General features: G+C 47.0%; 1 protein-coding gene and 1 long non-coding RNA gene across 2 annotated transcripts; both read left to right on the top strand.

Moving 5' to 3' along the window:
* Positions 1-984: 984 nt before the first annotated feature.
* SSMEM1 (serine rich single-pass membrane protein 1) lies at positions 985-8,159 on the top strand. Its single transcript, XM_004592563.3, has 3 exons — positions 985-1,265; positions 5,894-5,948; positions 7,353-8,159. Exons 1-3 carry the CDS (start codon positions 1,083-1,085, stop codon positions 7,832-7,834), a joined length of 720 nt encoding a protein of 239 aa, XP_004592620.1. The 5' UTR covers positions 985-1,082; the 3' UTR covers positions 7,835-8,159.
* Positions 8,160-8,963: 804 nt separating this feature from the next.
* Positions 8,964-10,684, top strand: LOC131477968 (uncharacterized). Its single transcript, XR_009244224.1, has 2 exons — positions 8,964-9,176; positions 10,425-10,684. It is a non-coding gene; the product is annotated as an uncharacterized LOC131477968 (long non-coding RNA).
* Positions 10,685-15,987: the final 5,303 nt, after the last annotated feature.

The raw sequence follows: 15,987 nt of genomic DNA, 5'->3' as shown, positions 1-15,987 counted from the left end.
ATTGTCTTTTGAAGAGGTCCTACCTCCAAACAGAACAAATTGGGAGTAAGGAGACCAACATGAATTTTGGGGATTACAGTTCAGGCCATAATACAGTAGAATGGTGTATGTTAAGTTACAATGATCTATATATAAAAAAGACTGAAAAAAGGAGATAGCTTATGCACTTAGATTTTGAAAATTGTTTGTTTAGTTTGAATAATAGAGAACTCTCCCATCTGCTGGTTCACTCCTCAACCTGGCAGTACCAGGAGGTAGGGAGTCAGTCTGAGTCTTTACTCGGGTGGCAGGACCCATGGCCACTGTCCCCGGAGTGCTCCCTAGCAGGGCACTGGAAAGAAACGGAGCCAGGCATTGACCCAAGGCACTCTGACACAACACACAGGTGTTTCAAGGGACTTCTTCACTATTATCCCAAAGATCCAACACCCCACGTAAGATGTAAAAACACAAAACAAACTGAACTCACCCAAAACACAAAATAAAACAAAACACAAGTCCCTGACTTTCTACATGTTAATCAACCACACATCAAAAATAATTTTTAAAAACTTGTGTCTATACTGAGCATGTGCGAACTTTTGTTTCCTCATTGTTCCCCAGATAAGAGTATAAAATTATTTACATTGGATTTCCGTTGTTTTAGGTATTATAAGTCATCCCAGAGATGGCTTAAGGTTGTATGCATTAGGCTGTATTAGGCTGTATGGAAATACTAATGCCATTTGATATAGAGGAAGAGAGGATCTGTGGATGTTGGTGTCCCTTGAGGTCTTGATTTGATTCTCCCCAGTTGCTGTGGGGTGAGTGGGGACACAGTTCTCAAGTGGAAAAAAAAAGGTGATAGTATATTGGACCATAATTGGATGTGAGGAAAAAGATCACAGACTTCCCCAGAACTCATTTGGCTCAACCTTCTAAAACCTTAGAAGTTGGAGAAGTGTTTGTCAGTTCCTGTAATGGTTACTCACGTGTATGTCACAATGGGTTGCCAAGGAAGTTGTCATATGGCACGGAGTGAGGCAGTTCTCAGTCACCTTCATCCCTTTGAGCATGTTTAATTTGCTAAGCAAGAAGCCGTCATGGGAGACCTGTTTTCCTTGTTTTGGGAGGTGGATCCATCCCCCATCCCTTTAAGTCTTACCATTCCAAGCCAGGAAGCTGAGTGCGGGAAGGATGACTCTTGTGGAACCATAGGGAGCTTCTTGCTTTGGTATTTCATCATCATCTTGGTCCTGATGCTCTGCTCCCGCGCCTCCATCTGGGTAGGATGTCCTTTTTCTTTGAGTGTACTCTAAAGGATCATTCCTGAGTTCATTGTACTGCAATGGAACACTTAAAAGTCTGCATTTTTAGTCTTAAAAAAAAATATGGGTTCATTTTAGAGACTCCAAGAATGTAGAAAAGGAAGAAGGGGAAAATTTAAACCTACTGTAATCCCATTTCTCGGAGATAATCACTGTCACTGTTCCGGAGTATGCCCTTCTTAGGATTGTTCTTGTTCTCTATCCAGTGTTGCTGTCTGTCGGGCCTTGCTCTTTCATGGTTAGTATTTTACTGTATGTATTTTCAGGTCTTGCTTCAAACTGATTTTTTGTTCGTTTGAGAGGCAGAATACACAGAAATAGAAGCTATATGGATGCATGTATAAATGTATGTGTACATACATATATATATATAGAGGGAGAGACAGAGAGCTCCATTCACCTGTTCAGAGCCGACTGCACGTGATGGCCAGCAGCTTTCCGGGCCTGGGTGGCCGGGGTCATGTTACTTGGGCCATCACTGCTTCTCCCAGAGTCCACATTAGTAGGAAACTGAAGTCGGGGGCAGGGAATCAAACCTGGGCATGTTGTGGTGGGATGTAGGCATCTTAAGCAGCAATTTAAAACATGATTATGTACTCCGTCTGGTTTCCTTTGTGGACCATCTTGCACTGCTTTCCCAGGTGTGTTAGTAAGAAGCTAATCAGAAGCCAAGCAGGTGGAACTCAAGCCACTGCTCTCCTATGGAATGCTGGGATTGCAAGTGACACATCACATTGTGCTACAATTCAGGCCCTGTCACCATGTAATTCTAACCAAAGATAGAAAAGTCACTACATTGGTTGGTAGGAGATGTGTGAACAGGGCAGTGCACCTTCCATCCAGAGTCAGATGCAGAAGGAGTCACACCTGCTACTGGCACAAGAAAACACCGTCCCGTTACCGTGGAGCCGTCCACTCGATCAGGGCTGTGTAACCAAGCCCCTAGGAACTGCTGACATGGAATCCTTGCTGGCCCTTAGCTAAGTCGAAGCACATCATGTAGCCCTGCACTGGCAGTGGTCAGCTAGACAGCTCTCCCAGCTCTGGAGAGAGAAAGGAGGAGTGTGTTCTGCCTGTGCCAGCTGGATTCCATTCTAATAATCCAAGGCCCTTCCTCCCACCTCCCAGCCAAGAAGTTCCAGCTAAGGTCTAAACGCTTCTTAAGGTAAATATTGGCCAGCAAAGATTTAGAAGAATGATAGCTCAGACGAGTTTTAGACTCCCTGGTTAAGTCTACCTTGGCAAGAAAATTTGTCTACCTTGGCAAGAAAAGCTACTTTAGAGAATTAACAGAAACTTGAAATTGATCACTGGCACTTTGATGACCAACATGGCTGAGGAGGTCTGAGCTGTTGCCCTGCAGTGTGGCATGCGTCAGCTGCTTGGCGTCATGGGAGCCTGAGCTTCCAGGTTCGGTGGGTAAGCATGGAAGACCTTGCCATCCACTCTCCTCTTGTCATTGATGAGGCCTGAGGACTTTAGGTGACTTGTCCAACGTCACACAAGTGGTTAGTGACAGAGGGGAGAACAGACTGGGATTGCCTGCTGCGGTATTTGTTTGCTGCAGAACGTAATTGGTAATGTGGGTTTAAACCTATTCTGGACTGATTAAAAACTTAGTTATCTTCAAGGTTCCGAATTTCACTTTGAATCCTTGTGGCAGCTACAATTGGCCCCTCCGCTTTTGGCCTGAAGGGTCCCAGATTTGAAATCTGAGAACCATATGAGCGCTAGTCAAGGAGAAGGACATTTTCCCCTTCACTTTGAACTTGTTCATTTTCTCTGCTGAACTCTGAGACTTTATTTACAAACTTTGAGTAATGGGAAAAGCTGATGGGAAGGTGCTGGTGGTTATCCTGCAAGGTGAAGCGCCATGGCTTGCTGTAGATCTGCCACTTCGGAGGTGCAGCCACCCTGCTATGGTCAGCTATGGTTAGCTGCTGTGTTTGTTCAGTGTGGATTCAGATAGCTACTGCTGATATTTTCCGGACAATCGAGGCCAAACTCTGGACTGTACGCATGGAAACTGAGCTTGAAGGAAGTTGTTGAGCGGCTCGATTGATGAGTGTCCCCAGCCCCAAGGGCCCTGCTGCTGCTTTCCCTCACTGAGTCACACACTCGCCAAGGCCGGCTAGTCAAGTGCTTCTTGTCACCTCAGTGCATATGAGTCCACTTAGTTTAACGCAAAATCTTTCTTTTGATTTTGTACTTGGATGTTCATCTGGCATCAAATGTGGGATCTTTGTATGAGCATGACATAAATCCAGCAAGTGTTTTAAACACCTTCTTCCCCCATGGCAGTAGTAATGCTTTAAAGAAAATGTGGCACATTTTATAGACAAAATACAATGACTGCAGATTATATAGAAATAACCAACTGCAATTAAATTTAGTCTCATAAACTTCCAATCTTTTATTTATCTTCTGTATACATAATTACAATATCTAAGGCTTCGCCCAGAGAATTTTTTAAAAGAAGCATCTTTTTTTCCTGCTTTAATTTGTAATTTTATTTTAGTTTTTATTACAAAAGTGAGGGGGTTACAGACCCATGCAGGCCTTGGGTTAGGGAGAAGGTGCGTGAGTTATTGGTTCAGTTTGGCTCGCGTGTCCACTGTGGGTGAGTGGTGCGGGGGGAGGGAAGGTATTGCCTCTGGCTGTCAGACTGCAGCTGACAGACCATGATGAGGCCAACAATGTTCTGAAGGCATGACTTGGGTGTTCTTCATTGTTCTGAGAACATGTTGGCTTCTGTTGCACAGAGGTGAGGAATTCTAAGGCCTCTTGGCTGTGTGTTTGCCTCAGTGTGCCCACTAAGTGCTTCCTGTAGAGGCTGGCCTCGAGTCTTGTTCAGTCTGTCCTTCTTCCCATCCTTTGAAGAGGTCCTTCAAGTCCTCTAGAAAAAGAGGTATCTGAAGAGAGAACTTCATTTTCAAGATTTTTAGCCAATGTTTCTGAAATGCAAAAGGCACAGAGGCCCCTCGTGAGAGACACTTGCCTGCCGTTGGAGAGGTCAGATGTTCCAGGAGTGTGCCAAAGAGCTTAGACTAGAGTTACAAATCCGCACAGAGGGCACTGTGCAAACAAAGGATGCCTGATTTTCTACCTACATTCATTAAAAACAAAACAAACATTTATTTAGTTATTTGAAACCCAGAGTTCCTCAGAGAGGGAGAGAGAGAGAGAGAACCTCCATTCACTGGTTCACTGCCCAAATGGTGTCAACTGCCAGAGCTGGGCCAGGCTGAAGCCAGCAGCCAGGAGCTAGGACCTAGGAGCCAGGAGCCAGGAGCTGCATCTGGGTCTCCCATGTGGGTATAAGGACCCAAGCACTTGGGCCATCTTTTGCTTCTTTTCCCAGGTCATTAGCAGCAAAGTGGGTTATAACTGGAGCACCTGGGACTCAAACCAGCACCTATATAAGATACTGTCATTGTAGGCAGTGGCTTAACCTGCTATGCCATGATGCCAGCCCACATAAATTTATTTTTTTCTAACTATAGGCAATTCAAAAAAATTAAAGGAAAGAAAAAATCAGCTTCACTACTTAAGATTTAAAAATTTAATGTATCTTTATTTTCTTAAAAAATATACAGAGATCTTCTATCTGCCGGTCTACTCCCCCCAAATGCCCAGAACGGTTGAGACTCTGTCAGGATCCATGTGGCGGAGAGCCCCAAGCCTGTGAGTCACCCGCTGCCCGCTGCCTCCCCGGGAGCCGGCAGCAGGAAGCACTTCTGGACCAGGTGTGGGCATTCCAAACCAACCACATGCCCCAAGGCACAGCGCATTTTAAATCAGCTATTCAATGAAATTCATTTCTTTTGGTTACCATTGTTCACAAATAATAGCTACATCATGTTAATATTTTGTAGAAAACGTGTGAAGGATTAAGGAGCTATTGAATCTATGAATTCAGATAAAGGTCTCCAGAGATGTGTTGATCAGACATTGTAATTTAAGAAAAATATTTATTTTCTTTTTATTTGAATGGAAGAAAGAGAGAAAGAGAGTGGGGTGGCAGAAGTGCACGCACTGAGCCGTCCTCTGTGGCCTCCCAAGGAGCTTGTTTGAAACTGGACTGAAAAATGGGGAGCTGGGACTTGAGCCCGGCCTGCTGCTATGGCACAGGGGCATTCTTAGAGCGTCTTGTTGGCTGCACCACACTTGCACCCTTAGATATCTTTTTAAAGAACTGTCATAATGATCAGTCTCCTTTAAGAATCAAATTTAGACTATATGAGTACTGTCACACATGTTTCTCAGTAATATATTTCTGTAATGTAATTGGGCACAGGAAAACTTTACAAGCAACCTATGGCCCCTGATCAACATTGCCTTTCCGTTCTCTGCCAACCTGCATGGTTCAAATCGTTTTGGCAGGTTCTGTTATCAAAGCCTGGTCTTCTAAAGTAGCTGGGGGAGGTAGGCTCAGCATAAGTGGAACCCCAGGAGTGCTTGCTTAATTGCACTGCATGTTTCCAGTTAGGGTTTGTCAAGGTCATCAGATGCCAGTATCTCCTAACAGGTAAGCATTCACGAACAACAACTAACTGAGATCCCCCTTACCTATGTTTCTGAAACAGATGTCTGAGTGTAAGAAGAATAAAGATGCTGGGACGCGCACTTCAGTAAGTAAAGGTGAGAGCAGGTGCCTTTGGTAGCTGTGCTTAAATGCTGAGTGTGGGAGGTACACAGGGGATGGGAGCAGCCAAGGCTTTTGCAAGGCCTCGCTGTGTGGGCAAAGTGCCCTGGGCTTCTCTGTCCCTTCAGAAGGACGGCTCACCTGTCTTTAGCAGAGCCACCACAGCTAAGGACCACTGGTAGGTGGGGCTTCCTTCACCCCTTTGTCTCCTTCCCTGCCTGGGAAGGGACAGTGAACTGTAGGTGACCTCTGAGCAGAAGCTCACTGGTAAATGTTTGACAAATGGCTCTCTGCAAACATACGTGTATACGTGTTCATTAAACATTTTGCTAACACATGATGCATTGTATGGTATTCTTTATGTTAGATTCCATTTAGCAAGTGAATTCACAAGAAATACCCGTGGATTTTGCCAGACTCTAACAGCTTTAGCTGAACTGTGCCTATGCATCATGAACAAGAGCAGTTCTAGTACAGATTCTCAGGAGTGAAGTAAAAGTGAGCTGGGAGATGCGGATTGGAGCTTCACTTGTCAGTGATGCTAGTGACTTTGTTGGTGAATCAGCTAGCACTTTTAGGATGCTAGAAGAATATTTCATTTTGGGTCTGTTCCCAGTGTAGTGACTGTAGTTGCAATGCTGATATGTAATCTACATGAGCAACAGGGTCTCCGTCACTTTCTTAAGTGTAGACCATAAACACAACCATAAATCAAGCCGTAATCTTTAAAGCTGATGGTCTTGGTATCTGAATTCTCCCCAAGGCTGAATTCCAGCTTAGCAACACGATGTCACTGAACCTGAAGCCGGAGAGAGGAGCACAGCAGCGCATTCTCACACATTCCCAACCTCCAGACACAGCAGGTGCAAACAACTGAGCACACACAGCAGAATAAAACGTGGCAGGGTAATTAAGAAGTAATGGATTTCAAGTGTTCATTACTTTTTTTAGTAAATCGATTTAATTATAAGTCTGCATAATTTAATTTTTAGTAATGACTGTTTAAACATCTCATAAAATTCCTGAAAGTTCATGCGCTCTTGTGAGCTGGTACAGCCAAGAACAGCACACCCTGTACAAAGAAAAGATGCTTCTTAGTTCTTGCTACTCAAATCACATTCATATATAGACTTGAACGTGTAAATCTACCAGGTCAACGAAACAAGGGTCTTTGGAAAAATCTGGACCTGTCCGTTTGATCTATACAGCTTCAAGTCCCTGACTCCTGTGGTGTGTAGGAGAGTGCATCTTACTGGAAAATCAGTCAGCTGCCAAGATCTGTAACTGACCACCAGAAAGTAGTGTCAGCTTGAGCTCCCCCATCCTATAGGCTGTCTTAGGGGATGGAAAGCTCCGGTTACAATGCACCTAACTCACTGCTTTGTTCTGTTGGTTGTTAGCAATCAAAGATCCTCGCTGTGAGTGGCAAAACAAAGATGGTACCTGGCTCTCTTCACAAATGATGAGGAAATCACAGCAGAGCCAGTTCACCCCTGTAACGGACTCAGAAGTGGCTTTGATCAATGCCTATCTTGAAAAGAAACGAGCCAAACTCCATTTTCAGTTCAATCAGGTGAACCAGAACCATCGCGACAGCGACACCAGCGAGTGCGACACTGGAGAGTCTGACTCGGGCGCCTCCTCGTGGAAGGAGAGTGAAAGTGAACGACCCCCCTCACCAGGCAGCATTACCAGGAGGAGGAGGAATCTGGTTAGTTACCAAGTCAGGGAGAGGCCCTGCCTCCACTGCAAGGCCATTCGAACCGATGAGTGGCTGACCCGCCATTTCCTACAGAACAACCTGATAGCAACCCCCATGAAGGGGGATACTCCAGAGGAGGCTTCCAGCCCTGAAATTAACACAAAATTCAGTAGTTTTTGAGTTTTGATCAACTCCTAATCTTACTGGAAGCCAATTAAAACAGATGACTAAAACACGAGAACTCACCACAGCCCTGGGAGGGAGAGACTTGCCATGAAGTCTCTGTACTAGCCGCAAAAACATGCTTGAAGCCCAAGAGGTACAATCTCAGATGATTTCTTGTTCCAAAAAAAAAACAAGCAAATTTGTTCATGGCACCATTGGAACATCAAATGTCTGCTTCCACTAGCCTTTGTTTAAAAGAGCCCAAGACAGATATTTTATACCTTGAGTATATGTATTTTATTTATGTCTGTAGTTCAAATAAGGAAGCTCCTTGAAAATATATTGATTTTGAGAAATCATTTAAAGTTACTCATATGTTTTTCTCCTCTGACTGACTGCTTGAGCTAGGTGAGGTTGCTTGGAATTGGCCCATTGTCTCGGTTTCTGTGTTCAGGTGGCTCTAGCACAGTGCACAGAAGTCACCCGGGGCTGGCGAGGAAGAGACGCTGCAGGATACCTACAATGGGGGCGGGTGTGGGGGCGCAGGCAGTATGACCCAGCAGGGCAGCTGGGTTGTGGGCTGTCCATAGTTTTTGGTCGAAGGTCATGGCAAGTGCTAAAAGTTAGTGTGACACTTGCTAGAATGGTGTGAAGACATTATCCAAGACTATTGCAATAAAGTTCACAGGGTAGATTAAAAAAAAAAAAAATGGAGCTCAACTCCAAAACCAGCAAGAAGGACAAATGGAGATGTATAGCCAAAGGAAGGGACGGAAGCAAGTGAGAACAGTGCTGGAACCTCTTGGGCCACTAGAAGGTGCGGCTGAGGCTGCCTAATCGGAGTTCCTGGCAACACTTCCTCTTCCAGCTTCCTGCCGGTGTGCACTTTGGGAGACAACAGGTAATGGCCCACGTCCTTGAGTCCTTGCCACTCACGTGGGATTCCCAGCTAGAGCTCCAGACCTTGGCTTCAGCCTTGCTGAGCCCTGGCCACTGTGGGCGTTTGGGGAGTGAACCAGAAGACGGAAGATCTTTGTCTCTGTTCCATTTTTTAAAAAATAAAATAATATTGAACTGTATTATTATGATTAGGAAGGCAGATACACAGAGAGGAAAAGAGACAGAGAGGAAGACCTTCCATCTGTTGACTCACTCCTCAAGTAGCTGCAATGGCTGGAGCTGAGCCAGTCTGAAGCCAGGAGCCAGAAGCTTCCTCTGGGTCTCCCACACGGGGGCAGGGTCCCAAGGCTTTGGGCCATCCTCAACTGCTTTCCCAGGCCACAGGCAGGGAGCTGGATGGGAAGCGGAGCTGCCGGGATCAGAACTGGCACCCTTATGGAATCCCAGCATGTACAAGGTGAGGACTTTAGCCACTAGGCTACTGTGCCAGGCCTGTCTTTCTTCCTTCCAAATAAAATAGATACATAAAACATCTTTCAACAAGAGCAGAATGTAGGTGTCAGTGGATGAAAATTACTCAAAGGAGACATCAAAAATGGGGGAGGATTCCTGCTGAATTGAGCTAACAGTTTTTCTAAGGCCACTCAAGGACTTGTGTATCAAAGGTCGGGAATAAGGACCTTGATCAGCCAGTGAAGGTGATCATGTATCAGGAACTCTAGTTGGACGAATGCTTGTTAACACTGGGTGTAGGGGATGGTCGAAGCTGCCTAGATGCCACTGGGATGCCCGCGTCTCATGTCAGAGTGCCTGGGTTCAAGTCCCAGCTGTGGTCCTGACTCCAGCTTCCTGCTGGTACTCACCCCAGGAGGCAGCACGCCATGGCTCAGCCACCTGGGTTCCTGCCGCCTTCTGTGGGAGACGCAGAGTGAGTCCTGGGCTCCTGGCCTCAGCTGCGCCCTGTCCTGGCTGCGGTGTACATTTGGGGAGTCAGTCAGTAGATGAAGGATCTCCTCTCTCTGCCTTTCAAAGAAGTAAAAACATAGTTGAAATGTGGTCTGCACAGGCCAAAGACAGGGTGGAGCCAAGACCAGAGGGTTCCAAGGAGCCCGAGCTTTAGTCCAAGTGAGAGTCTTTGGGATGGTACCTCTCTCTTCTCTTGTCCTCTGTCACTTTGCCTTTCAAATAAAACACATCCTTTTATTAAAAAAGGAAAAAAGCAAGATTCTTTGCCAAACAAGTTAGCCACAGTCCAGGCTTGGCCGGAGCTAGGCTCTCCAGAAGAATGTGTATGCCAGCTGTGGGCAATTCAAACAGGCATCAGAAGTCGGCCTGTTCTGGAGGTCCCTGTATGGGCCTGTGTGACCTGGCCTCAGCTGCAGCACCAAAAGCTCACGTCCCAGAGAGGGCTGGCTAGGGCACAAGAAGGCCTTGGGGAGCCCGGGCACAGGAAGGACACGAGGACTATGCTGAGGATGGAGCGTTTCATGAAGGGCAGGGAAGTAACGGAAACAACAACCGGAGGGCTGGGGTTTCAGGACAAGGAGTCATTTCTGGTAAGAGCCAGTTCCTCCTCTGATTGCAACAAGGAGTTCTGGGAGGCAGGGGGGAGCCCTAAGCTCTGGAGTAGACTTCCAGAACTTAGGACTTGGGGGACACGTCTGAGCCTGTTTGCGGCGACTTTGTCTTATTCTGATTACCTCAGGATTGACACAGAGCTGAGGACAAAGGTGAGCAGCCGAGCGACTTGGCGATTCAGCCCGAGCACCACAGCCTTTCACGCAGACTTTCCTTGCCTTGGCACCCTCCCTCAGCTCGGTGCATCGGGTGGCACCTGCCGGGCCCTCCCTGATGCTCTGGTGTGTGCCCGTGGAAAAGCTCTGTGTCTCAGTGTCTAACATTTTGACCAATGTACTCCTATGTGTTGCAAGTGTCTGTCCCCTATATAAATTCATCCATCCTCAAGACAGAGTCCGTGATTTGTCATTTTTGTATCCCTGGGGCCCAGTACAGCGAGCAGCAGGATGGACAATGGATGGGGCCGAGTCCCTGCGCACAAAGGGGAGGAGCTGGACAAGGGCAAGTCATCCTGACACTGACAGCTTGGTATGAACAAGAAGGCTAAATTACCTGTTTACATAGTAACCAGCCTGCCCCCAACCCCCCAAAAAAACCCCAAGTATAAAGTTCAATCGTAAGCTGTAGAAGACAGAGTGAGATCTGTCATCCGGCTTCAGAATGCGGGCTCTTAGTCACTGCGAGCGTGGTTGTGCTCCAGATACGTGGGAGCCCAGTTTGCTTCCAAGGTAAGTTAATCACTGCTTCCCACAGTGACTTAGATGCCAACGAGATGCCCATGCCAGTTTTCAGTGATGCTCAGATGCGCCTCACCAGGCCTACTGGGAGAGTGCTCACATTAGTTAAGGCAGCATGTGAACCAGTAAATGGCCCAGAGAATCGCTCGTGGCACATACAGCTACTTTCTCTGGTCTCAGCATGGGCTGGAAGAGACCACAGATGTGGGGAAAGCCTGCCTAGCGGGAGGAATCAGGGTGAGGCTTAGGGATGGGGATTAACTAGGGTCATCTTTGAGAGTGTTATACCCAAAACAAAGGCTGAGTAAAGCTGGAAGGACATCCAAAAACCAGGAGAGACGGATGAGGCAGTGAGAACGAAGTGGGATGAGAAGTCCAGGTGTGGCGCCCACTGATGTGTGAAGTGCAGAAGCGGTGAGGTGGGAGACGGCTGCTGAGATCTGGGCTGTGGACACGATGGGCGCTGGCCGGTGCCTGTGTGCGGAGCCCTGACTCCAAACTCACCTGTGTGGGCCAGCTGACTTGTGGGCAGGAATGGGCTTCACAGAGGAACGGTGTGGCCCTTCCATGCAGGTACGTCTCAGAACTTTCCTCTGTGGCAATATTCCTCCATCAGGCACCACCACTGTGATTGGGACCTGGGTTGCAGGAAGGACCGCGGGATTTAGAGCAGGGGCCGACTGGAACGGATACAGTGGGCAGAACACAGGGTACCTTCCACATCCCCCAGTTCCTCATCCCAGGGTCAGCCAGCCATGAATTTTGATCATGGTTATGGAGTTAGGCACAGTGATGGCTTCACTACTAAATAGATACAGCTGTTTTTTTTTTCCTTTCCTGTCATGATAACATGACAACTATGTTAATAGCAGCATTGTATTAGGTCAAGTAATCTAGAGATGATTTAAGTATTTTTCTCTTTGTTGACATTTGTGTTATGGGTTTCCATTTAAGGGGATGTATAGTAACTGTGTAGTAGAGACCATCACATACAGAAGTGAAGATACAATGCTGCTCTCTTGCTTTTTCTGTGTTTCTGTCTTACAAATCAAATGAACATAATATAAATTTTATATAAAAAAAGACTTTTCCAGAACATCACACATAAGCGTCAGCATTGTTTTTGTTTCAGTGTGTGTGTGTGTGTGTGTGTGTTCTGAGTTGTAATGCAAAATGTGCTGCTTGCGCTAGTACAGTCAGGAAGCAAGGGTTGCCGCGCTGGAGTCATTTTCTTGATAGATTTCCCAGCTGTAGCTCCAATCAGTGAAGGCAGTCACCCCGCGTTTGTCATCGTTTTCTGCTACTCATCAGTCAGTGGTTAGCCCACACTTCAGCAGGAGCCCGCTGTCACGGGAATAACTGAATTACATTATTTTAAAAGGTCTCCAGGTTTATTATTTCCAAATACAGTGCTTGGAAGCAAACAAATCAACTGTTGCCTGGCACACAGGGGTGAGTTTTGCCTGGTGAATGGACCAGTCATTTATAACTGACATTTCAAAGAAGCCTTAGACACAGGCCAGCCTTTGTTTAATTCATAATTACCCTGTTTGTATGTAAAAGGATACTTCTAAAGCTTTTCAAAACAACTGGCTCTTTTAAGTAGATAATTATTCCCCCTGCAACCTTGTTTACACTATTCAGAACTTCAGTGAACTCTGTTTTTTTCATAGCTAGTACAAAGGTTAACTTCAGCCAGTCCTTCCTCAAATTATCACAAATTCCCAATTAGCGAATTCTAAACAGGGCTTTCCCTCTAACAATATGCCAAAGATGGTGTGTGATGTGTTCTTTATTGCTTTGAATAACATCTGACAGGTTTCCAAGTACCAGGCCACCTGGATACTCTCCTTCTGTCAGGCACACGTGGTTCTAGGGGGTGCCTGGAGGAGAGGGCCGCAGGGGCTCACGGGGGAGGCACAGCTGCCCAGGGGCACTGAGGGCACACGGAAGGGAGAGGATGATTCTTGACACAGGCAGCACTTCCAACTGACTAGCAGCTCTAGGCAGGTCTTGGTATCAAGAAGAGCTGCACCGAGTATCTCAGTTTAACAAGCAGGACATGCGCATAGGAAACAGGGCTTTTCCTGTGTGCAGACTGGGAGTTATCAGGCCCAGGGAGGTTGTCAGCAGGAAGATGCAAAGGAAGTTATCTTCGTCTTTTTTTTTCATATAACTGATTGTTCCCTGCAAATGTCCACGCAGTGCACCAAAGGAATCCCACGCAATATATATATATATATATATATATATACATATATATATATATACACACATATAATGCAAAAACTATGGATGCCAGGGCAAAACTGCTTTCTAGTTCTCACTGGGTGTTTTCTGTGCTTGGTCTCTTAGGCTGTTCCTCAGGCTGCCTTGTGGGCAGGGACCTTGTTTACTGGGTACTCTGTAACTATGAAGTGTCATGGGTTCAAAACCTTGATTTAACAGCATCGGACGCCACATGGGGAGATGACTCTGCTGCTAATTAGTATAACTCAAGAAGGGAAAGTAGGCAGATAAAAACCAGGTTCTTTCAGAAGGGTCTACGGTTAGAGCTGACCACCTGACTGGCAGCCGGAGACCTGAGTAAGATGCCAAGTGGGCCTGCTGAAATTTCACTTGCAGCCCGAGAACTGTCCTGCCCCTTTTTCTGATTGTACATTTCACACACAGTGCAACAGCCTCCACTGATGGCTTGCTTTCTTCTGTTCTAGCATTTTCCCATGTTTGTTCAATTGTTTTTCCCTCTCTTTCATGACACAGAATTGGGTGATCCTTGACTTAAGTCAGTCCCGGTTAATGAATGCCCCAAACATGGGCATGCCATTCTGGAAGGGGAAGTTCGGATTCTGAGAAAAGTTTCTTCAGTCTTAACAATCAGCAGAGAGAAGTCCCTTTCAGGTGTGTGATGACCTGGACTGTGACATCCAGCTCATCTCTGTGAAGGCTTCAGTCTCAATACGATCCCTGGGTTGCTGAGTAAACAAATCCAGGAAACACCCTCGTGGTGTGTTCTCACTGGACGACACTCATGTGGTGAGGGATACACTCCATCCAGGGGCTTGTCTTATGCAGAGACACACACACTAAGCAGGGATGCATGTCGTGTGCAAATGAGATTAGTTTGTTTGGCAGTGAGGGGATAAACACAGTCACAGGTGCGTTTGGGCCATCCCCCACAGAGAATACCAACATGAGCGAGGCAAAGAGTTGCCATCTACTAGAGCAAAAAGAAAACTGAAAATGGTGCCTGTAATTGAGAGTGGCCTAGCAGGAGCGGAGAAAAGGCACAGGCCGGCTCTGGGGTTGGGAGTGGTGTGTCCACGGGCCCCTCTGTGGAAAGACGGCCAATGGGAGCAGTACCCTCCAACCAGGCAGGGTTCCACTTCTTTTTATAAGGAAGGCAGTGGCACCCCTGTTGGATACGCAAAGAGTGTGGGATCTTACCATGATGCACCTTGGTCCTGGACACAGCAGGTGCATTCTGGGTAGGTGGACATATCACATAGGCAGTGAAAGAGATGGTATCAATTTACATGGCTTGCATTCACAGCTAGTTTCCTGCATATTCATCCCACATCCAGATGAGTCTCCTTACTGTTTAAGTATGGTAGGTTGGTTTTTCTGCCTCTTGCAGCTGATACAAGGTTTCAGTCATCTTACCCTCTGTGATTTCTCGAGTAGATCCTCCTACCTGGAAAGTGTCCCATAATTTCTAGCTATGAAAGAAGTAGATGCAGGGAGAGCGGCCCTCGGGGTCTGCTGTGCATTGTTTTTTTTTTTTTTTTTATTAAATGTATTTATTTTTATTACAAAGTCAGATATACAGAGAGGAGGAGAGACAGAGAGGAAGATCTTCCATCCAATGATTCACTCCCCAAGTGAGCTGCAACGGCCAGTGCTGTGCCGATCCGAAGCCGGGAGCCAGGAACCTCTTCCAGGTCTCCCACGTGGGTGCAGGGTCCCAAAGCTGTGGGCCGTCCTCAACTGCTTTCCCAGGCCACAAGCAGGGAGTTGGATGGGAAGTGGAGCTGCCGGGATTAGAACCGGCGCCCATATGGGATCCCGGTGACATTCAAGGCGAGGACTTTAGCCGCTAGGCCATGCCGCCAGGCCCTGCTGTGCATTGTTTGCAGGCCTCCCAAAGATCTCCAGATGCCCAGATTGTCAGTCCTTATTCAAAACGCTCCAGTTTTTGCATAGAACCGATACATGTTCTCACATATATATGATACATGGAGAGAGAGAGAGAGCAGAGCTGGGACGCAGTCCCGGTACAGCTCACGCCTGCCTCCTCCCACACAATGGAAATCCTTCTTGGATTACTTCTAAAACCTTACCCACATGACTGCTCAGTAAACCCTTGTTATGCTGCATTTTTAGGGGACAATTCCCAGTTAAGACAGGAGTCCCTGCCTGTTCAGTTCGTTGTTGGGCTGCTTGAGTGTTCGGATGTGGAAACTGCAGGTAGGGAGGCTAAGCTGTGCTCCTTTGCTGGAGCCTGGAGCCTGTGGTAGGACTGTGAGAGCTACTAAGAGCTGAGAGAATGTGCATAAATGTCCTGATTTTTCTGTGCTGACTGCCTCATCTCTACTTTTCTCAGAGCTTCTCCTTTGCCCATTTCTCATGAATGCTGGTGCAGAGTGATCCTGTCCACTCCCGCCTCACCGTCACCAGGCACTGACTGCCTTGACCCCCTGTCTGAGTCCCTTCCTGAGTAATTGCCACTGAAGTCAGTGAGACCAGGCTGGGCCTGGGGGGCTGCATCGGGAGCGGGGGCCACATTAGCCCCAGGCAGCTTGGAAATGGGAGGAGGCAGCGCGTGAGCAGCAAGAACTGGAGACGTAAACAGAGTTCCGGCGGGTTTCAGATCCCTGGCCCCAGATCATTTCCAAGGCCCAGCTGCTTACTCAGTCAGGGGCACCATGACACATCACCAGCAGGGTGTTTTTT

The sequence above is a fragment of the Ochotona princeps genome, chromosome 25, assembly GCF_030435755.1.
Source record: "Ochotona princeps isolate mOchPri1 chromosome 25, mOchPri1.hap1, whole genome shotgun sequence".
Classification (NCBI taxonomy): domain Eukaryota; kingdom Metazoa; phylum Chordata; class Mammalia; order Lagomorpha; family Ochotonidae; genus Ochotona; species Ochotona princeps.
The sequence above is the reverse complement of the archived record's forward strand: the minus strand, read 5'-3'. Positions and strand labels throughout refer to the sequence as shown.